General features: G+C 37.9%; 1 protein-coding gene across 1 annotated transcript; it reads left to right on the top strand.

The window, feature by feature from the left end:
- The first annotated feature begins 87 nt into the window (after nt 1-87).
- Nucleotides 88-21,686, top strand: LOC140141820 (huntingtin-interacting protein K-like). The gene is made up of 4 exons (XM_072163684.1): nt 88-294; nt 12,399-12,454; nt 16,291-16,342; nt 18,185-21,686. Exons 1-4 carry the CDS (start codon nt 163-165, stop codon nt 18,278-18,280), a joined length of 336 nt encoding a protein of 111 aa, XP_072019785.1. The 5' UTR covers nt 88-162; the 3' UTR covers nt 18,281-21,686.
- Nucleotides 21,687-24,748: the final 3,062 nt, after the last annotated feature.

Below are 24,748 nucleotides of genomic sequence, written 5' to 3'. Positions count from 1 at the left end.
TTTAACGAGTGCGTTTCGATAAATGGGACCTTTCTGAGCTGGTCCCTAGAAATGTTCATCTGACCCTTGACCTCAATCGAGTACTTTCATTTCCGAATTCGGCAACTTGTACCTGTACAACGAAGAAATCGCACGTGAATTTGAAGACAGAAATATATCATAATGGAAGGTGACGAAATCGAACAAAATTCAGCTGTACCCAAAGCTAAGAAGCATGACAGTGGGGCAGCAGATTTAGAAAGAGTTACTGACTATGCTGAAGAGAAAGAAATCGCGTGTGAAGATATGACAAATGTAAGTAAGCTTAATAAAAAAAAAATCATGTAAGGGTAAACTAAAGGGGCACTTCGTGATCCACAGCCTCATCCCCCACTTTTCTCAAAAAAGTTGAGATTTTTATATCACTGGAAACCTCTGGCTACATAATGTTTATGTACAAAATATTTCTTGCAGATTATTTCGTTTAGCAAAGATATCGTGAAATTTGAATTTCGTTCTGGTGCACCCGGGGTGCACCAGAACAAAAATTACAACGTATTGTCTATGGAGCAGTGTAATACACATAATCATGCATAACTCTTCATAAACGCAATTTATCGGAATCAACTGAAATTTTGGGAATATGCTTTTTTCGTGGATATGTACTGAAAAATGTCATAAAAAGAGGATGCTAGGATCACGAAACACTCCTTTAAGGTAGAGTCCGAAGTTTCCGTTTTCACGGAATCGGAGGTACAACACGGAAAATGACATTTTATATGATGTGACAAAAATTGTTTAAAAAAGATAAGAGAAATAAATGTTAAAAACAATCATGTCTTGAGTTGTGTATATCAATTTTTATGATAAAAATACTGTTTAATATTACCGAAATAAAGGTATTACAATTACCAAGGCACGAACCCCCTATATCCCTCCAAACATCGTAATAGTCGGCCTATTATCGTGAGAATATGCCAATCAGAGCATTGATCGCGATATATTGAACATTCTTATTCAATGGGTGCGTCTTGTAAAGAATTCACGTAATTTGATTGGTTTTCGGGTGTATAATATCTCACAATAGTTGATAGTGATATAGTCAGGGTGCGCGTCGCAACGCAACGGCGGCACGCTTGTTGCTCCTCAATGATCATGCGATAATGCGTTCGCGTAACGCGTAATACATGTGCGAGAACTAAGAACGCGATTCGGCGGCTTAGATGTTCGTGATGGTTTCGTTCATTTATAACAACGGGGATGTCCTCACTCATGGATTTGTTGTGATTGCGCAATGCCAAATTTTGACTCTTCATTCTTTTGTGGATCCAACATTGAGTGTAGAAACAGATTTGAAATTTTAACTGATGAATCAAGTGTGTCCAATGTTAATGATTCTTCATCACTAAACTCTGATTTAGTGCATACATTGTAGCCTGCCACAGAACGTTAGTATTGGTGCTCCAAGTAGAGCCTCAAGCCCTTGTAAAGAGACTGCTTCTGAACCCAAAGACAAGAAAAACAAAAATAAACCCAGAGAGCGTCCGCATAAGATTGTAAATATGAACTTACAAAGTGTTCGTAAAAAATTGCCTGCTTTTCTCTGCTTCATCAATGAAGAAGATCCTGACATAATTGTAGGGACAAAATCGTGGCTGAATCCGAATATAAATTCTGGTGAAATATTCCTCCAAACTTCCATATTTTTCGCAAAGACCATAATAGTGACTCCCATGGCGGAGTATTCATAGCTGTGAATGATAGATTTATCGCACAAGATGAATCAGATTTGGATCAAGAAAATTGTGAAATGAAATGGTGTAGTATCCATGTAAAAGGTGTCGCTCCTGTCTTCATTGGAGCCTTTTACAGATCCCAAGCAACTGATAATGACTATGGGATATGAGACTTCTTGATGACTCACTTCAAAAAATTCCAAAAAATGCCTCAATTTGGCTGCTAGGGGAATATAAACGTCAATAGTTATCAAAATCCAATGTTTTACATTTTTAAGTAAACTAGAGACAGTTTCTAGTCATTTCCCAAGATTTCATCCCTCTACGACTTTCCGTTCGGAAGAAATGGTGCTCTAAATATCAGTTCCGAATCACCAAAAGACCCAAATTTCAACGTGTTTATCAACATGCAGAAGTTTGAAGAGGTTGGACATAAAATTGAATGTTTTATGCAAAAAGATACTCTTTAATTTTAATTTTTTAATTGTGATAAGTACTTTATGTGTGTACAAATATTTTTAATACCTTAAATATAGGCCTATTTACATAATTGAGTCAAATTACCCCCCCTCTCGTTCTCTGTCTTCAAACTAGGCCTACTGATTTTGGCATTTTAAGCAAAAATACAAGTTTTATCGTTATTCTGATTTGGTATAAATCTATAGCAAAAGCGCTCATATAAGTAGATTTTGATGCTTTTCTTAACGTCAGAGACCTGTATTTTTGGATAAATAAAAAACATTATTGCTAAAACTAATCACAAATGTTATTTCAAGCATTTGCGAATGAAATAAAATGATTTATTAAGACTTCTGCCCTTATTCTATGTTTTTTGTAAAAATGCGTACATAGCAACACACTTTAAAAGCCGCTTATAAGAGAGCGCACCACCAATGATTGCGCCATTGGATTACACAGGAAATACGACGTTTGGATGGCGTTTTGTCACTGCAAAACGTAATATGGATAAAAAGTTTGGTATCAAATTAAAGCTTATCACGTGTAGAATATTTTTCTTTTAACAGAATATATTGGTGACCATCTACTTTTTTTGCTATTTAAAAAAAAAAAAAAAAACGTGCAAATTTAACCCTAAAAATCACTCAATTTTTGAAACCGGACATTGTCCAAATTAGCGCCAAAACTCCATCTCTGAAATAAAACATTGGGACTTTTTCTCATATTTTGTCATGTAGACACTTGTCGGAAGCAAATGAGCTGAAAATGGGCAAATTTTGACTATACGTTTTGAAAATAAAGCCGCAACAAGCTCAAATAAGCGGTGGACTATTTTAACCGAATTTCACTGGTACATAAATCGTGGAGTGATTTGGTGGTGCGCCCTCTTATAAACGTCAATAGTTATCAAAATCCAATGTTTTACATTTTTAAGTAAACTAGAGACAGTTTCTAGTCATTTCCCAAGATTTCATCCTCTACGACTTTCCGTTCGGAAGAAATGGTGCTCTAAATATCAGTTCGAATCACCAAAAGACCCAAATTTCAACGTGTTTATCAACATGCAGAAGTTTGAAGAGGTTGGACATAAAATTGAATGTTTTATGAAAAAAGATACTCTTTAATTTTAATTTTTTAATTGTGAAAAGTACTTTATGTGTGTACAAATATTTTTAATACCTTAAATATAGGCCTATTTACATAATTGAGTCAAATTACCCCCCCTCTCGTTCTCTGTCTTCAAACTAGGCCTACTGATTTTGGCATTTTAAGCAAAAATACAAGTTTTAACGTTATTCTGATTTGAGTAGATTTTGATGCTTTTCTTAACGTCAGAGACCTGTATTTTTGGATAAATAAAAAACATTATTGCTAAAACTAATCACAAATGTTATTTCAAGCATTTGCGAATGAAATAAAATGATTTATTAAGACTTCTGCCCTTATTCTATGTTTTTTGTAAAAATGCTTGCATATAGCAACACACTTTAAAAGCCGCTTATAAGAGAGCGCACCACCAATGATTGCGCCATTGGATTACACAGGAAATCACATACGTTTGGATGGCGTTTTGTCACTGCAAAAGCGTAATATGGATAAAAAGTTTGGTATCAAATTAAAGCTTATCACGTGTAGAATATTTTTCTTTTAACAGAATATATTGGTGACCATCTTTTTTTTGCTATTTGGCCGCAAAGAAAAAACGTGCAAATTTAACCCTAAAAATCACTCAATTTTTGAAACCGGACATTGTCCAAATTCGCGTAAAACTCCATCTCTGAAATAAAACATTGGGACTTTTTCTCATATTTTGTCATGTAGACACTTGTCGGAAGCAAATGAGCTGAAAATGGGCAAATTTTGACTATCGTTTTGAAAATAAAGCCGCAACAAGCTCAAATAAGAGGTGGACTATTTTAGCCGAATTTCACTGTTACATAAATCGTGGAGTGATTTGGTGGTGCGCCCTCTTATAAGCGTCAATAGTTATCAAGGTCCAATTTTTTACATTTTTGAGTAAACGAGAGACAGTTTCTAGTCATTTCCCAAGATTTCATCCTCTACGACTTTCCGTTCGGAAGAAATGGTGCTCTAAATATCAGTTCGAATCACCAAAAGACCCAAATTTCAACGTGTTTATCAACATGCAGAAGTTTGAAGAGGTTGGACATAAAATTGAATGTTTTATGCAAAAAGATACTCTTTAATTTTAATTTTTTAATTGTGAAAAGTACTTTATGTGTGTACAAATATTTTTAATACCTTAAATATAGGCCTATTTACATAATTGAGTCAAATTACCCCCCCCTCTCGTTCTCTGTCTTCAAACTAGGCCTACTGATTTTGGCATTTTAAGCAAAAATACAAGTTTTATACGTTATTCTGATTTGAGTAGATTTTTGATGCTTTTCTTAACGTCAGAGACCTGTATTTTTGGATAAATAAAAAAACATTATTGCTAAAACTAATCACAAATGTTATTTCAAGCATTTGCGAATGAAATAAAATGATTTATTAAGACTTCTGCCCTTATTCTATGTTTTTTTGTAAAATGCGTACATAGCAACACACTTTAAAAGCCGCTTATAAGAGAGCGCACCACCAATGATTGCGCCATTGGATTACACAGGAAATACACGTTGGATGGATGGCGTTTTGTCACTGCAAAAAGCGTAATATGGATAAAAAGTTTGGTATCAAATTAAAGCTTATCACGTGTAGAATATTTTTCTTTTAACAGAATATATTGGTGACCATCTACTTTTTTTTTTTTTTTTCCGCAAAGAAAAAACGTGCAAATTTAACCCTAAAAAATCACTCAATTTTTGAAACCGGACATTGTCCAAATTCGCCTAAAACTCCATCTCTGAAATAAAACATTGGGACTTTTTCTCATATTTTGTCATGTAGACACTTGTCGGAAGCAAATGAGCTGAAAATGGGCAAATTTTGACTATACGTTTTGAAAATAAAGCCGCAACAAGCTCAAATAAGCGGTGGACTATTTTAACCGAATTTCACTGGTACATAAATCGTGGAGTGATTTGGTGGTGCGCCCTCTTTATTTGCCCGATGTCAACTGGATTACCAACAGCTTCATCCTGTGTGGTAGATATCCTGGGCCCAGTAAGCTCATGATTGATATAGCGCTGGATCATGGTCTCCACCAAATTGTTCAGAAACCAACCAGAGGAAAAAGTATTCTTGATTTGTGCTTCACAAATGATGTTTTCATTTGTCAAAGATGTCCAAGTGATTGACGGTTTAAGCGACCATGACACAGTTATAGTTTCTGCATTGGTTCGCCCTAAGCTTGTGCATAAACCCAGGCGCAAAGTCTTCATATACGCTAAGGGAGAGTATGATAAGATTTGTGAAGAATTAGATGCCTTCAATGCTACCTTGACTGATGATCATGTAAATAAATCTGACATCAATGAAATCTGGTCAGATTTTACTAGAATTGTCCAAAAATCCATGGATAGCCACATTCCATCAAAAATGAGCACTTCAAAAGTCAGACTCCCGTGGATGAATGATAGGATGAGGAAAATGTGTAATAAGCATAAAATTTATGACAAAGCCCATAAAACTGGTGATTTTGCTACGTGGGACAAATACAAAGACATTAGACGCAAAAATGACAGAGAATTGAGGAAACTTCAAAGGAAATACATCCGCGATGTTTGTGATACCCTGGAAAGCAACAATACAAAACCTTTTGGGAGATATATAAAATCTCTCCGTAGGGAGGTCTTTGGTGTTGGTCCATTAGAACATCTGGGCCGCATACAATGTAGCTTCCAGTGCCAAAGACAAAGCTGAGGCTTTGAATACCCAATTTTGCTCTGTTTTCACGGATGAAAACATCCAAAACATTCCCAACTTCACTCAAAGTACTGTTCCTGATATGCCTGATATAATTATTACTACCCCAGGGATAGAAAAGCTTTTGAAAAACCTCAAAAGCAACTGGACCTGATAACATTCCTGCCAAGATTCTGAAAGAATGTGCTTCTTCAATTGCTCCAATTTTGCAAAAGATATTTCAAAAATCTTTATCATCTGGTGCATTACCACAAGACTGGTGTGATGCAAATGTTTCACCAATTTACAAAAAGGGCAATAGATCATCACCTTCAAATTATCGCCCAAGTTCCCTCACAAGTATCGTCAGTAAACAATTGGAGCATATCATTGTTAGCAACATAATGGCTCATTTTGACAAGTACTCAATTATCAGTGATAAGCAACATGGTTTTAGACGAGGAAGATCGTGTGAGACTCAGTTATCGGGTCTTGTTGATGACCTAGCTCAAGTGCTAAATGTCCGTGGCCAAATAGACCTGTGCATCATGGACTTTAGTAAGGCATTTGATGTTGTGCCCCATCGCCCGTCTGCTTGCTAAACTTCACCACCTCGGGATTAGAAATAATATGCAGAATTGGATCCAAGCGTTCCTTTCCAATAGGACCCAGAGAGTCATCATTGATAGTGAACATTCTGCTAAATCTCCTGTTACCTGTTGTGTCGGGAGTTCCTCAAGGCACAGTTTTGGGGCCTCTGTTATTCCTCGCTTATATAAACGATCTCCCGGACAACGTCACATCTCAAGTTAGGATGTTTGCGGATGATTTGATCTTATACCGGCAAGTTGACTCTATCAATGATGGTCACACCCTTCAAGATGACATAAATTCCCTCTGCAACTGGGAAGCCATGTGGCAGATGAAATTTAATAAAGCGAAGTGTTTTATCATGAGGATGACTCATAAGAAAACCCCCTTGGATCATCAATATTTTATGGGTGATTCGCAGCTCCAGTTCAGTGCTTCAAGACTATGCTGCAGGACGCCACCAGTAACACCAAGTAATGCATGATGCGGAACTGCACGTCAACAGCCACTACTGGGGCGATTTGTGCAGCTACCACATCAAGATCAAGATCAAGATCACAAAAGTAACATTATTTTTTTCTGAAAAAGGCAGTTTTTCTCGCAAAAATTACATTAAAACTGAATAAGAATGAGAATAGGATTTTGTCTTTTGCCTATCCAATATCGTGTCATAATGGATGGGGTGGCCAATATTTTTATCGTAGTGGATACGGCTGCGCGGCATCCACTACTCAAAATATTGGCCAGCCCATCCATTATGACACGATATTGATAGGCAAAAGACAAAATCTATTTTTATTCTCTAATTCTTATTTAATGGGTGCGTCTTGTAAAGAATTCACGTAATTTGATTGGTTTTCTGGTGTATAATATCTCACAATAGTTGATAGTGATATTAGTCAGGGCGCGCGCCGCCACGCAACGGTAGCACACTTGTTGCTTCTCAATGATCGCGTGATAATGCGTTCGCGTAATACACATGCGAGAACTAAGAACGCGATTCGGCGGCTTAGATGCTCGTGATGGTTTAGTTCATTTAAAACAACAGGGATTTTTATCGTAGTGGATGCCGGCTGTGCCAGCATCCACTACTCAAAATATTGGCCAGCCCATCCATTATGACACGATATTGGATAGACAAAAGACAAAATCCTATCTTTTATTCTCTAAATTTATTGTAACATTAATATCATTGTTCATACATTTTAAGCTTTATTCATGACACGGATTTACAAATTTTACAACACGGATTACAACACGGAAAATGGATTTTAGAAAACGGTAAACTTCGGACTCTACTTTAAGGGGGTACTACACCCCTGTCCAATTTTGTGCCTATTTTTGCATTTTTCTCAAAAATTATAGAGCATTGATGACAAGTAAGATATGTATATTATAGGGGCAATGACTACAACTACTGCACTGGACATTTTATTTCTGCACAGACAACAGTTGTGGAGTTACAGTCAAAAATGAGGGAAAAACAATATTTGATCAATTAATCAATAACTACTTGCCTTGAGTTGCTGAATTTTCATTGCAGTAGTTGTAGTCTTTGCCCCTATAATATACATATCTTACTTGTCACCAATGCGCTATAATTTTTGAGAAAATGCAAAAATAGGCACAAAATTGGCCAGGGGTGTAGTACCCCCGGGAAAGTAAAATAAAAAACATGTTTCACGTCCGGGTTTTTGGAAAAAAGGAGGAAGGGGGGGCTTTTTATTTTTTATTGCAAAACCAGTGTAAATACCCATAATTAGAGCTGTTTTAGCGTATACAATAATGCCTGGAAAAAGGAGGAGACCTCTTGTTATTTGTTGTTCTGAGAGATAGGCCCCTCTAACTTTCACAAAACCTTATAAAAGTGTTTCTTGTATAATAGCAAGGCTATAGAAAGCATCTCTACTTCCTAGACATATATTTTGAAAAGTTATATTTGAATTTCAAAAAATTAAAATAAAATTGAAAGAAACCTCAAAAAAGGAAGCGGGAGGGGACGTGAAACATGTTTATTTTTTTTTTTGTCTTTATATAGAACAATTAATTGTGTACATCGTAGAACATTCAACTATGCACAGTGTCATCGCCCCGATATCTTCATGGCAGAAATCGCCATGGTAGGTTGAATCCACTGCCACACATAGCCATTTTATATCGACCTGTTTAATAGTTTTGTGTCGCATCATGGGCGAAGGACATCTGACTAAGGCTACTGACAATAGCCCGATTAGCCGGTTACTGACCTCGCTGTGTTAGTCGAGCATGGTACACCATAGGTCATATGGTTTTAGACTACCTTCACGATTGGCCTATACACTGCGCTATACATGTATAATTCGGCACATATAAATCAAAATTATTGTCAGTTTTTGACTCAAGACGCAAGCTAGTATCTCAAGAACCAAGCTAACGACTATCATATCTGTTAAAAATATATATTTAAGTGCAAGGAACCACATCTGGTTTCTTTATACGAAATCATTTACGAGAGATATTCATCATTTTCAAACCCGGTATCCAAAGATTTATCGTCTGAATATCAATCGTGCATAGCACATCCACTTGTATCGATCCTGTGTATTCATTTCAGTGTCTCTTGCTGTATAGTGTACAAAACAATGTAATTATTAACCGGGCGATGTCGGTGCTACGCTTGTTACTCCGCGACTAATCATGCTAATACATGAGCGTACAATGCTACTCTACTACATGTATTGGCGATCTCTGCATCAGTGCATGCTGCGAGGTTATCTGCGTTACTCGAGATATCTAGCTTCGAATTTACACACGTGCATGGTCGATAGTTAGTAGAACTTTACGGCCGCATTTGCTGCTAGAGTGTGTTGCTATTGTTTTTCAGTGGGATGGCGGACCGGCGGTGCAGTTTTTTGCTGAAGTGTATTGTAATTTTAGCAACATTTTTGATGCAATCACACTCTGTAGTGATCAGCTGTGTTTACATGTACTTCAGAACTTCCATTGCTTTACACCGTGTCATGCTTTTTTTTTCCATTTCATTTCATTTTATTTGCCAGATAAAAAACATTGAACATACAGTAAAACACATGTACATACAATGATTGCACAATATTAAAAGTACCGTATATAACATTTTCAATTGACCAGCAATTAACATGAGTTATTTTCATATAGGAGTTATTAAAAGGCAAGACTCCAGTCCATGATGAGGAATCCAAGACTCCCTCGGTGTGCAAAAACAGGAGAACAAGACACAGAGCCTCTGGCAGGGAAAGCCAAGAGTAACAAAAGTCACTTAACTTTCAAAGTGGCTAAACCTAAAAACTCTGCAAAAACAACACAGCAAAATAGAGATCACACCGAAGGAGACAGGATTTCTCCCCATGAACTAGAGTGGGGTAAATAAATAAACTAAACATATTACATAAGAAACACTCTATAAAAATCAATTCCAGCTGAGATTTTTGAGTGCTCTTTGGAATTTGTTAAAAACCCGTTCAAACTGAAAAGAAGTTGATTACGGAGATCTTGAGGAAGTTGATCAAAAAAAGCAGGAAATCTGTTGAAAACAGTGAATTTAAAACCGTGCGAGCATAAGTGTGACTAAATTTTAAATTCTCGTTGTGGCGGGGATTCACTGATATAAACTTAAAGGGATTGATATCATACCTCCCATACAAACATTTTGAAACAAAAGACAAAGCAAGGTAAATATATCTGTTACGCATAGAAGATAAACCAAGCATTTCTAATCTGAAATTGTAACTAAGCTCCCCCCGGGGAGCAGGAACACAAACACGAGCCTAGAATGTGATCGCACTTCCGAGCCACCGGGCATAATCATTGTTTATGCCAAGCTCTCGACTAATCAGAAACGCAGAAATCATGTATGGTAATAACATTTTATAGAAGCCTACAATGGTAATAAATGTAGGGTATAGCAACCAAATATTGCACCAGCACCAAAAAAGCTAAATATTAGCTCGACATGGTCCAATGATCAGCTGCAAGGATGTACCTCAACGACTACTCATGTGAGTCCAGCATGTCAGATATGATTTCATCCCTACATTGGACTGATCTTGAGACCAGACGTATCATCGTTAGACTTGCCATGATGTACAAAATCAATGGTGGACTAGTGGATGTTGATTGGGAACCCCACCTGACCCAACCTACACGATTACTAAAACGCACCCATTCTTGAACTTCTTCATTTCAACAACCAAGAACCAGAATGACCATCTTGGCATCTACTCTGACAGTTTTTTCCTTGGACCGTAAAGCACTGGAACAATCTACCTCACCACATCTTCGACACCCCAAATTCAAAAATCTTTATATCAAGGCTCCACACCTTTTTGACGACACTGACTCCACCACAAGTTAACTTCAGGTCACCTCCTCTGACGTTGATATGGGATCCTGTTTTGTTGGAGTAACTAACCAGAACCAGAAATGCAATTAAATGCGCCATCACTGTCATTTTCTAGCAGTGTGATTTGACGAGTTAGGCTAATGAAAGTTGATTCCCAGTTTCAGTTCCCCGACTCTGGTCAGAAAGAAATGCCGATCAAATATTTCATTATTTCACATTTGTCAAAGTTTTTAAGAAAAAAAGGATAGTCTTAATGTCATCTTTCATGTCCAAAACGTATTTTAAGGACTTTTACGCCGACCCTGGCTGGCAAATTGTAATTGTATCTTAAAACGCTGATTGATAAAGTCACTTCACAGATTCATCAGGTTTGTAGATAAATAGATAAAACAATTTCATGAAGCAAAACCATATTTTACTCATTATAGTTTGAAGGTTTCGCTTTTCATGGACGAAAAGCATCATCAGAATATTGATTGATGATCACTTCTTCCGGTTGGACGAATTCCGACCCCAGAGGGTGTAGAATTGTCACTCAGTAGAAGATCATATATTTGACTTGCACCCTCTGTGGTCGGAATTTGTCCAACCGGAAGAAGTAATCATCAATCAATATTCAGTGAGTAAAATTTGGTTTTGTTTCATGAAATTGTTTTATCTAATTGATTGATAAACTCGAATAGTCTTTGCAAATGCTGGGTTAAACTATGTGGTAAAATGGCGATATCGTATGGCGCGTTTACTGGAGACTAATTTTCTCCTACCACTAAAAATCGATAGACCGAACATGAAGAGAGGCAGCCAAGTTTGCGGGAACCAGCGTATGAAAAATTATGAAAGCATTTCCATATGGACAACATCAAAATAAATAAAGTTTTTAAGTCAAATTATTCTGTTTTTCTTACAATGTAAAATAAACTTATAATAAAATGGTTTATTTGTCAATTTCTTGCCTGGTTGTTTTATTATTTACACATGCACCCTGTGATTATTTTACCAGCTACCTTCATTGGAACGTTCAAATTGTCAAATTTCCTTGTCTGCTTTCAGTATTGTCACAAATTTTGTTTATATGCTCATGTGTTTGTCCTTGTCAAAATATGTTTTAGTCTGTTTGTGCAAAAAATTAAACAAATTCAAGGTATAAAAGTTTCTTCCAAAGATGTGCTTAATTAAAACTTGTTTTGAAGGCTAAGTTGGTAAAATATTTGAGTGAAGGGTGGTCATTACTATACTTTTTTATTTTATTCGGGCCTCAAAACATAGCATTCCGTAATTAATTTTGCACCGATAATGAAAGTTTGAAAATAATGAATAACAAATTTGACAGTCACCTACCCAGTCATGAAAAACTATGTAATGGGAAACTGGGAATCAACTTTCATTAGCCTTATGGAATATAACACACAGGTCTACATAGTATCTTTGTACTAACTTTAATCTTCTTGACATTTTTGACCCTGTAGGCTATTGCAGCATTTGATGAAAGAAGAAGCAAGGAAAGGAATGAGAAAGCTGAAAGGTAAAAAAGTTACATACATTTCACTCAGGAATCCAGGACTATAGTTAAAAATCAGATACCTTATACGGTAGCAGTGCTTTTACACTGAAGGGGCTACCCTGTATAAAGAAAGTTGAAATAAATAAATAAATAAATAAATAAATCCAATGTTCTTCATAACCACACTATTGGGAGGGGAACCTACATCAGAATGGATGTGTGCCATATTTGACCTAGAGCGCCCCTCCCGCCCCGAATAAATCCCCTCTGAATCTTTCAATTGATACAGAACTGCTGAATATACCCATACATGTCCAATTTCTGTCAAATATCTAGATAAATAGACATATCGTCAAAACCTTCTGGCTTTATGATTATTTAACAATTTTGACTTCAAATAAAAATACCTGGCTTTGACTTTGGTGCCAAGTTCTAGTTCTAGTTCTAGTTTCTAGTTGAATACGACTCAACACCCCTAGTGGGGAAAGACGAATCGGGTATGGTGTGCGCTTGTTCTTCTTTAAGTGGTGAAGTGATCTTTGAGCTGGTTCTTAAATGCTTTGGGTTCTTGGATATTGATTATTTCTTGTGGTAGATTGTTCCAGTCTATGACGGTTCTTGGAATAAATGAATATTTGAAGCAATCCTTTGATGGTTGAAGTTCGATGAATGATTGTGAATGAGATCTCCTGGTGGAGCGCTGTACCGGGCGTAGTAGCGTTCGCACTGGTATGGAAAGGTAACCCTGTATCGATTTCTGGAATATGGCTAGACGGGTGATGTTTCTCCTTCTGGCTAGTGTTCCCCACTGGAGTTGTTGGATCATGGTGGTGACACTGCTGTATCTGTCGTAGTAATTTTTTACAAAGCGGGCCGCTCTCCTTTGAACTGCCTCCACCTGATGTATGAGTTCTGTATAGTATACATGTACGGGTCCCAGACCGCTGAGCAATATTCAAGTGATGGCCTAACTAGCGAGCAGTATGCCAGATCTTTGATATGTGTGCATGAACGCAGATTTCTCTTAATGAACCCCAATGATCGGTTTCCTTTTGCAGTCATATGGTCTATGTGTTTATTCCATTTAAGGTCATTTGCAAATTCTACCCCGAGGTATGTGTGTGAGTTCGTCTCCTGCAGGGTAGTGTTATTTAATGAGTATGTATGTGTTTTTGGGTTGCGTGAGTTTGTAACTTTCATAACAAAACATTTTTCTTGATTAAATTTCATTTGCCAAGTACACACATATATGCTCCCACACTATAAGTCGGTCAAGGTCAGTCTGTAGAAGGTCAGCGTCACGGTGGCCAGAAATGGTTCTGTAGATTATGCAATCGTCTGCGAATAATCGTACAGTGGAGGTTATATCGTCAGGAAGGTCATTGATATACATCAAAAATAAGAGTGGACCGAGTACAGTGCCTTGCGGAACGCCAGATTTGACACTGACCCAGTCCGAACATTCACCTCCGATAACTACCCTTTGCTCTCGGAGCATTAGGAAGTTGGATATCCAGTTGTAGGTCGGTCCTCGTATGCCGTAATGGTCAAGCTTCAGCATAAGCCGTTTGTGTGTCCCCACGTCAAAGGCCTTGCTGAAGTCCATAATCTAACGTCGGTCTGTCCTTTCTTGTCAAGGGTCTTCGTAAGGTCATGGGTCGTAAGAATTAATTGAGACTCGCATACGAGCGATTGCGGCGAAAACCATGCTGTTTGTCAGTCAGTATATCAAATTTGTCTAGATGGAGCATGATATTCGAATGAAGTACATGCTCCATCACCTTGCAGCATATAGATGTGAGTGAAACTGGTCTATAGTTGGAAGGCTTGGTGCGGTCTCCTTTCTTGAAGATTGGAGATATGTTTGCGCATCTCCAATCATTCGGCAGATTGCCTGATTCAAGAGAAAGCCAGAAGATGGTAGTCAAGGCTGGAGCGATTTCTTTAGCCCCCATCTTCAGGATGCGTGTCGGCACGCCGTCTGGTCCTGTCGCTTTACCGGGGTCAGGTTCGGTCAGTAATTTTTCCACCCCCTCTACAGTAATGTTAACATCTGGCATTTGGTGGTAATGTTGTTTGTCAATGTTGGGTAGTAAATTGTCCTCCTGTGTGAATACTGATTCAAACTGGTTGTTGAGAGCATTTGCTTTCATGATGTTGTCAGTAATTAATTGACCATTAATTTTTAGAGTGGGAATGCCAAATGAGTCATTTTTTTGGCTCTTAATAAAGGTCCAAAATTTCTTTGTGGACGTGGCACAAGTGTCTCTGATATACTTGCGATGCTTACTACGAGTCAAGCGGTTGACAAACTTTCTGAGGGACCGAAAAGTCTCCCAGTCATCAGGAGTGTCAGATTTTCTGGCTCGGTTGTAAGCCTTATGCTTCTGACGAAGGGCTTTTTTAACCTTGTGATCAACCCATGGCATGTTTTTACTAGACGACACAAACTTAGATGGCACATTAGCATCTATGGAGGCATTGACTCTGCACTTGAAATCATCCCATAATTCATCAACAATAACTAAACTGGGGACAATTTCACAGAAGTCATTGCTGAGGTCATTTTTAATGGAATCCCAGTTAGCCTTATGGTATGAAAATACCTTTCTAGGCTTGGCTTTGTTGATAACAGGTTTTGTGTGAACAGTTACCAAAGGGATACCATTGTGGTCACTCATGCCCGGGACAACAACTGATTTCTCGACTAAGGTAGAATTTGATGTAAAAAATAAGTCTAGAATGTTGTTGCCTCGCCTTGGTTTCCGGACAATTTGTTCCAGACCAAACTCATTTGTGATGTCAATAAGAGTACGGCATAAGCCAGGTTTGGGGCATTTTGACATAATGGGCTTCCCAATCGATATGGGACAGGTTAAAATCGCCACCCAGCCATATTGTGTGACCTTTAGACATGTCAATTTTAGCCAGTGAGGTGTGAAGATGATCCAAAATATCACCACCTGAATCAGGCGGCCTATAAAAGGCACCAATAAGCACTGACTTGGACCCAACTATTTCCAGTTGGACCCAGAGAATTTCACATTGCTCATCGAGGTCTAATGCGGTGCGAAGCAATGAGATCGCTTCTCATGGGGATAAAAATACCACCATGGCTTCTGTCGTTATTGCCCGTTGGCCTATCTTTTCTAACAACAAAGTATCCCATGGGGAAAATCTCACTATTGCTTACGCCCTCAGCAAGCCACGACTCCGTTCTGATCAGAATGTCTGGCTTGTGAGTATCAAGACATGGCTAGTTCGGCCACTTTGTTGTTGATACTTTGACTTTCAATAATGATATAAAGCTGTAACTCCCATCGATTAAAGCGTATGAGTTCTTAAACACACAGATCATTTGGGGCGAGATAATATTTGCGATTGACATGGTTGCATAGTCAGAATTATTATTGTGATATAAATACGGTGTAAAGCTTGATCTCCCAAAATTGTAAATGTATGACATCATAATTGTAAACGTATGACGCCAAAAGACCCCTTCATATTATCTTTTTGTTGCTTAGATCACCCATCAGACTTTAAGTGTTTATTAGACTTGAGCAACTGTTCTGTTCCTGAATGCCCCAACAGCTCCCAACCTGGGTTTGAAGCTTCTAGAGTCACTGTATTCAACCTAGTGCTTCATGGTCACTGGTCAGTCACTTTGGGTGGGGGAAGTATGGCCAGGGGGATCATTTTCATTGCCAATTTATCCTATCAGTATCATATTAAAATTCTTATTCTTTGGGTTGCAATGTAATTAAATGCGACCGGCTAGCACAAAATTAGCGTTAAGTTGTTAGTTTTGTCCTGATAATGACCCAATCTTATAAGCCTGAAACTCTTCTTCTTTGCAGGGAGCGTGAACTTGCGAAGGTGGTCATCAAGAAAGCAGATGTAGATTTAATTGTAAGTATGGGTCAATCATATTGATTTATAAAATAAAAGACAAGAAAAGAAAGATTGTGTGCTTGTCTGACAAACTGTCCCAAACATTCAGACCAAAAAACTTTTATAAGTTTCATTGAAGATCACAAATTTTTCTGTTGAAACTAGAATTTTGCTGTTCTTGGGTTGTACGGTTCTTGACACAAAGCGTCGGCTGTAACACCTTGACGCGCATCATTTTAACCAGGGCAATTTCACTGGAGCTGGAGGGAAACAAAATCCCAATTCCAAAAATATATATAAATAAAAAATTAATTTAAACAGGTAGCCCGGCTTGGCTGGTTCTCCACAGAAGAACTGGCGATACACCTGTTACTTTGATGGCAGACAGAATAGAATTTACATGGATAAATTTTAACCTTGATTAATTCCCCAAGGAACTTGAACCAAAAGTGGGGCTTTCACTTTAGTTTATTTATGCAAATGAGGTACCAAATTAGCTTATTTTGTGACAAAAACCTGGTGGAATTTGAAGACTGCTAATCCACCCATCTACCACATCACATCAGTATATAAGTCTTAACAGTTCCGAGAAATTGGACGGAATGAAATTTATACAAATGTACCAAATTAGCATGTTTTGCGCTGAAAGCGTACTGTAATTTGAAACCACCAATTGCAACCCCTCCACAAGCTTATCATATATTGTTGTATGACCTTTCATAATTAATATTTGCTGATTACTAGGATCTGATTCTGATGGTGCATTGCACACCAACATCGCCCGGTTAATAATTACACTATACAGCAAGGGACACTGAAATGAATACGGGATCGATACTGCGTGGATGTGCTATGCACGATTGATATTCAGACGATAAATCTTTGGATACGGATACCGGGTTTGAAAATGATGAATATCTCCATAAATGATTTAGTATAAAGAAACCAGATGTGGAATCTTGCACTTGAATATATATTTTTAACAGATATGATAGTCGTTAGTTTGCGCTTTGAGATACTATAGCTTGCGTCTTGAGTCAAAAACTGGCAATAATTTTGATTTATATGTGCCGAATTATATAGCGCAGTGTATAGGCCAATCGTGAAGGTAGTCTAAAACCATATGACCTATGGTGTACCATGCTCGACTAACACACAGCGAGGACAGTAACCGGGCTAATCGGGGCTATTGTCAGTAGCCTTTGTCAGATGTCCTTTGGCCCATGGTGTGACACAAAACTATTAAACAGGTCGATATAAAATGGCTATGCGTGGCGGTGGATTCAACCTACCATGGCGATTTCTGCCATGAAGATATCGGGGCGATGACACTGTGCATTGTGAAGTGCAGTCCATAGGCTTTGGCCCATGGGGGGGCTGAGACTAACAAGGCTTTAATAGCCCCCCTCCTATATTTTAAAGCTGAGGCTTGAATATCCTTCAACGCCCCAATAATTACATGTAATTCCAGGTAAAGTAAAAAAAAACTGATAAGATATCGGAAAATATCTGCTTTTGACCTTTTTTTTGCCAAAATTTTTGGGCTCTCGAGAGGGGGGACCCACTTGGTGGTCACTCCCCCACCAGGTGATCAACAAAATTGGTTTTGTCAGCCCCCTCCCCCCTGTTGAAAATCTTCCAAAGCCACTGCAGTCTTGTCCAATGGAAGCCGATGGGTACCATATGGTACCAATCATTTTGATACAGCCTGTATGCACATAACCAACAGTGTCTTCCAAGTACATATTTTACTTTGTACTAGCACTACATGCAATTATAATTGTAAGAAACAAAGTTATAGTATGTATAAAATGCAACTATTTGACTATTGTTATATTTTATTTTTATTACTTACCTCAGGTTCATGAAATGGAAATCCCCAGAGCAGAGGCAGAGAGAAGTTTACGTGAAAACCAAGGCGATTTAGTGCAGTCATTAATACAACTCACGAACTGACAGTAGTACCATCTAGACATGCTTTATTTATTACGTGCATCAAACTTGATCACTTTTTTACAACTTGTTGAAATTTTGGTTAAACCTTCAGTGTAAGCAACTGTTATCCACTGGGTCACAGATTTTGATTGGCAGGGCTGCAAATTCAGCAAGAATCAAGAGAATTGATTCTTGCAGCGAGAATCAAAATTGGTTTTCCTTAAATCAGGGACTGTCTTTTGGAATTTGCAGGAGAGCATTAAATAGCTCTTCTGGAGCCTTCAAGGAGAGCTGTTAGAGCATTTACAATAGAGTGTAAGGAGAGAATGGTCAACTAAGGAGAACTAAAAATCACTCTCCTATATCAGATTTAAGGAGAGCTGGAGAGAGTGATTGCTCTCGCTCTCCTCAAAAGACAGTCCCTGCTTAAATCATGCAGTTATGTTAATTTACTTGACTCTCTTGATTCTGCAAGATGAGTTGGTGAGAATCAATTCTGATTCATGCAAAGCTCAACAAAATTGCACCCCTGATTGGGTTTATTGTGCCAGTGAGTGTGGGACTACTGTTCTTAGTACAAATGGATATACAGGGATGTGCCGCTGAAAATGGGTCTCGTTTTCATTCTTTTGGTAAAAGGATGGCTCCCACTGCTGCCTTGGTGCACAAAGAATTGAATGAACAATAAAAATGACCAAGCTCTGATATTTGTCGCTCTAGATACGAAGAAAGTGCAGCATCTGACTATTAAAAAACACCAGAAGAGATAAACTTGGAATGTTGCACATGACGTTTGTCAATCCGATGAAATATGCAGCGTTGCCAATTCAGCAACCAATCACGATGTGCTTCAGGCCTGACGACAGTCGACACACACAAACAAGTTTATCTCTGCTGGTGATTATAATTCATTGTGAAATGAAAGGTAAATATTGTAGTGCAAGTTGAGGAACAGATAGGGTCATGTGTCTTGAGCTCGCTACCAAAAAAAGGTGGCGACGTTACATTTTGCCAAAGTCAACTCAAAACAAATGATGATATCTCTGTCAAGCAAGAAGATATTGTCATGCTTGTGGTCTCATTTTATTGCTAAATAAAATGCACTTTCAACCCTGTAAAAAGAAATACTTGAACTTTTTTAATACTGACACTGTGCTTCATAGAATTCAGAATGGGCAGGGTGGCGGTGGTGGGGATGTGGTGGTGGGGGATGTGGTACACACAAACTCTATGGGATTGGTATTTTTAGTGCGTAATCTGCTTCTGTAAAGGCTGTAAATTGGATTTGGACTCTATTTAGCATCTAAAACACTCATGGCCTTACAGCTAAACAATTCTACTAATTGTTTTTAATAATTTATGATTGGTTTAGTCTAGAAAATACAAACTTTTCCATACAAAACTACCCGTTGTCATATTAAACACTGTAGTAAGTAATGCAGATGTCTTCAAAATCTAAAAGTTACTGTAAAATTTTAATTACTTATCCTATTATAGTCAAAGTATAGATTTTCTGAAGAGAAATTTGACGAGAAATCTAAATATGGACATATTTTTTCTGTATGGGTTAGGGGGAAATGTTTAGGTTCAAAATATGTTGAATTGTAAAAAAATATATTATACTTTGGGACACCCTACATTTGTATATTCCTAGATTACCAAACAGCTGTGATTTTGGTTTCTTCCAAAGTCAGTTGGCTCTCATGGCCATATCCTCTAGCCAAATGAATGTTGTTTACTTCCAGTTAATTACTCTAAGTTGGTAATAAGCAATGCATTGAGTGACCCATTTTTTATCAAAATCTTTTTTTATTCCACCCTGTATAACTTGCAGGTCACCCTGTATAATGAGTTGAAATGTATATATTTCTTATGCCTTCAGCTTTCCAGAAATGTATACTTTTGCTAGTTTAGGGTTAATGATTGTCGAGATAATCTAATTAGAAACCCGGTTGGTGTAAAAATTCATAATATTTGCCATGTAACGCTAAGGGTGGCGAGTTCAGGACACATGGCCATATTGAAGTGGAAGTATTTGTAGAATTTATGTCAATGTAATTTAGAATTCAAAATTACTGACAGGCACTGCCTTTTGAGAGGAGTGAGAGCAATCACTCTTCTACAGCTCTTCTTACGTTGCATTTGCAGAGCGATTTATAGCTCCTCTAGATGACTCATTAAATTCTTTATGCTTTAATGGTCATAATGGCCACAGGTGCAAACAGCTCTTCTTGAAGAGGCCAGAAGAGCATTCTAAAGCTCTTTTCTCATTTTCAAAAGGCAGTCACTGACTGAGGATGTACAAGTAGTGAATGGATCTGCAAGACCACAACTCCAAATCTGTGCATTCATTTTTAATTGAATTTACATCAATAGCATTAAGGGGGTACTACTGTAACCCCTGACCAATTTTGTGCCTATTTTTGCATTTTCTCACAAATTATAGCGCATTGGTAATAAGTAAGATATGTATATTATAGAGGCAAGGACTACAACTACTGCACTGAAAATTCAGCAACTCAAGGCAAGTAGTTATTGATTTATTGATCAAATATTGGTTTCCCTCATTTTTGACTGTAACTCCACAACTGCTGTCTGTGCTGAAATAAAATTTCCAGTGTAGTAGTTGTAGTCCTTGCCCCTATAATATACATCTTACTTGTCACCAATGCGCTCTAATTTTTGAGAAAAATACAAAAATAGGCACAAAATTGGGCAGGGGTGTAGTACCATGGTAATTTTCAGAATTAATAATTTACATTGTAATGATGCAGATTCCAAAGTTGCAAAAGCGCCACTACCATGGTGACAATTTAGGGCTATTAATGAGCAGAATACTTGGGCTTCTTGAAGACAAGTTGGTGCAGAGATTTTGTGGTAGGGCCGTAAAATTAAGGAGGTACATGTATGTGTACAGGGGAAATTTGTTAACACAAAGGTTCTAATGGGCTATTCCAGATGTATTCCCCACCCCCCCCCCTATGGAAGACATTTAAAAAAATACAATTCCAGCTGGAATTGAGATGTGTCTAGAATTCCAGCAGTCATTTTTAACACAGATTCCGGCTGGATGGTATGGAAGACATTGAGATTAGGTAAAATTCCGGCTGCTAAAATTAACAAAAAAACAAGAGTGGGGATTGTGAAAAGGCCATGATGTGCCTATGGAAGACATTCATATTTCTTAATATTCCGGCTGGAAAATGGTCAAAAATGCTCCAATTCCAGCAGGATCTTCACTTATGGTCACCATCTCGATTAACCTATGAATGACATTTACAATTCACTTGAATTCTGGCTGGAAACTGAAAAAATGTTCTAATTCCAGCTGGAACCCTATGGAAGACATTTACATTTACATTTACTTGAATTCCGGCTGGCCATATTACCACAATCCCGGCAGGGTCTTCCAAGGGTTTTCTTGACATGTGAATTCGGCTGTCAATTTAGCCCCAATTCGGAAGTGTCTTCCATGGGGAGGGGGGGTGGAATACATCTGGAATAGCCCAATTATATAAACACTAAGTGATTTTAAAGTCCCAAATTATATGTTTATACATTGACAAACCTGATAACAAACTCCTGATAAAATCATTAGCCCAGTCAACTTCATAACAAGTTTCAATTAACAATTTATCAAGAACTTCATTGGGTCTTGACCATGCAGCAGCAATACAAGTTTTGAACATGTTTTATAACTTAAACTGTGCAAAAATAAAGGAAGTTCTTCATTCAAAATCTAGGGATAATATAATTTTGGCAGGATGCCGAAAAGCGATTGTTAAAATCGTTTTACGCATGAATTCTCTCAATTAATGCTGTTGGATCAGAATAGGAAAGATGGCGTTTCCCATGCATAAACAGAGAGGGGACGACAGAAAACAGTGATGCTAAATGAAAGGAGTCTACTACAGTAGACTAATAACACCAGGGCTGTCAACTCTAACGCATTGGCCGTGAGTCTCACGTATTGGGTCACTTTCTCACGCCAAGGTACCTGTAGTATAATCTCACGCCAAGGTAGTAAAGCTCACGCAAAAAGCTGGAAAATGAGTAAAATCTCACGCATCGTCATGAATAATTTGTTGCTCCTACCCCCCCCCCTTTTTCACATTCTCGAGCGCAGTGGCTCAAATAATCATGGTACAAAATGAACATTGAGTCAGCAAATCCCGGCACGTCTCTGTCTCACGCCAAGCAATTCCAAAAAGTTGACAGCCCTGATAACACTTACAGGGTATGTGTACAATACATCCATAAAGGATGCATTTGTCGGCTGCTACATGTACATGTGTCTCTTTACATAATAGCTAGGTATAAAGGTATATACCGGACTCATCACAAGTGGAGGGCCCCAAGTCACATGGTTTAGGAATGTTCTCTGTATTCCTAAACCATGTGACTTGGGGATGATTTCAAGTGACCTCCACTTGCGATGAATCCTGTATTTATTCCTTGCTATATTTTTATTGTCAATGGCGAAGCATGATAGGGGCACCGGGGCATCAATTGCAAAATTTAGAAAATCCCATAGGAAAATTGCCAAAAAATGGCTCGTGCCCCTAATCAGACCCGGTGCCCCCAATAATGGTCGGTGCCCCCCAATAATGGTCGGTGCCCCCAATAATGGTCGGTGCCCCCAATAATGGTCGGTGCCCCCAATAATGGTCGGTGCCCCCCTCCAAATATGATGATGATCCACACTACTCCACTAAAAAGAGATGCGTGTAGCAGCTGAAAAGTTTATCCTTTTGATGTGGATGATGTGCTTTTTTTCACACACTGGTACCCGGGGCACTGGTACCATGTCTTCAAAGGTATATACATGTTTATGGTACAAAAACACTTTTGGTGGCAATATTAGAAATAAGACAGGTCCTTGGACCAAAACCAGTGGAAATCAAGTGATGTGGGGGATGAGGCTTGAGGCCCTAAGGTTTTTCAGACAAAAGAGGCATTTAGGCTTATACTTCCAACAGAGCTGATAATAACGATAATGTGACACAATCTGGTCCATGGGGGCCAAAGGCACCATTTTTGAAAATGGTGTTACTGTAATTACTGTAAAGCTCATTTCTCATTTTCAAAAGGCAGTCACTGACTGAGGATGTACAAGTAGTGAATGGATCTGCAAGACCACAACTCCAAATCTGTGCATTCATTTTTTAATTGAATTTACATCAATAGCATTAAGGGGGTACTACACCCCTGACCAATTTTGTGCATATTTCAGCATTTTTCTCACAAATTATAGCGCATTGGTAATAAGTAAGATATGTATATTATAGAGGCAAGGACTACAACTACTGCACTGAAAATTCAGCAACTCAAGGCAAGTAGTTATTGATTTATTGATCAAATATTGGTTTCCCTCATTTTTGACTGTAACTTCACAACTGCTGTCTGTGCTGAAATAAAATTTCCAGTGTAGTAGTTGTAGTCTTTGCCCCTATAATATACCTTACTTGTCACCAATGCGCTCTAATTTTTGAGAAAAATACAAAAATAGGCACAAAATTGGGCAGGGGTGTAGTACCCCCTTAAAAATATACCATGGTAATTTTCAAAATTAATAATTTACATTATAATGATGCAGATTCCAAAGTTGCAAAAGCGCCACTACCATGGTGACAATTTAGGGCTATTAATGAGCAGAATACTTGGGCTTCTTGAAGACAATGTGACAAGTTGGTGCAGAGATTTTGTGGTAGGGCCGTAAAATTAAGGAGGTACATGTATGTGTACAGGGAAATTTGTTAACACAAAAGTTATATAAACACTAAGTGATTTTAAAGTCCCAAGTTATATGTTTATACATTGACAAACCTGATAACAAACTCCTGATAAAATCATTAGCCCAGTCAACTTCATAACAAGTTTGAATTAACAATTTATCGATAACTTCATTGGGTCTTGACCATGCAGCAGCAATACAAGTTTTAAACATGTTTTATAACTTACACTGTGCAAAAATAAAGAAGTTCTTCATTCTAAATCAAGGGATAATATGATTTTGGCAGGATGCCGAAAAGCGATTGTTAAAATGAAATCGTTTTATGCATGAATTCTCTCAATTAGAGCACAGGGATTAGATGGCACCACTGTAAGCCTACTGTTACCTAAACTTACAATTTATATGCAGCCTTCTGTGGACCACATATCATGCTGAAATTATCACTTTTAAATAATGCTGTCCTCTGTTGCTCTACCTGTATACCATCTGGGCGATTCCTGTTCTCACATTCTAGAGAATTCATGTGTTATGATTTACAGACAAATCAATACAGTAAGCCCAAGAATTACTTGGTACATGTATCTGGGGGGCCATTTCACTAAACATTTAACCCTTCAGTAACTCAAGTAACCGTTCAGTAAAGTTACTGAATACCCAATACTAGACGTAACTTTACGAAGGATCCCTGTATTAAATCCTTATTACTGGGTACAGTTCATAAGTTTGGTGAAATGGAACTCGTAAGTTACAAATGA

This window comes from Amphiura filiformis, chromosome 20 (genome assembly GCF_039555335.1).
Source record: "Amphiura filiformis chromosome 20, Afil_fr2py, whole genome shotgun sequence".
NCBI lineage: Eukaryota > Metazoa > Echinodermata > Ophiuroidea > Amphilepidida > Amphiuridae > Amphiura > Amphiura filiformis.
The sequence above is the reverse complement of the archived record's forward strand: the minus strand, read 5'-3'. Positions and strand labels throughout refer to the sequence as shown.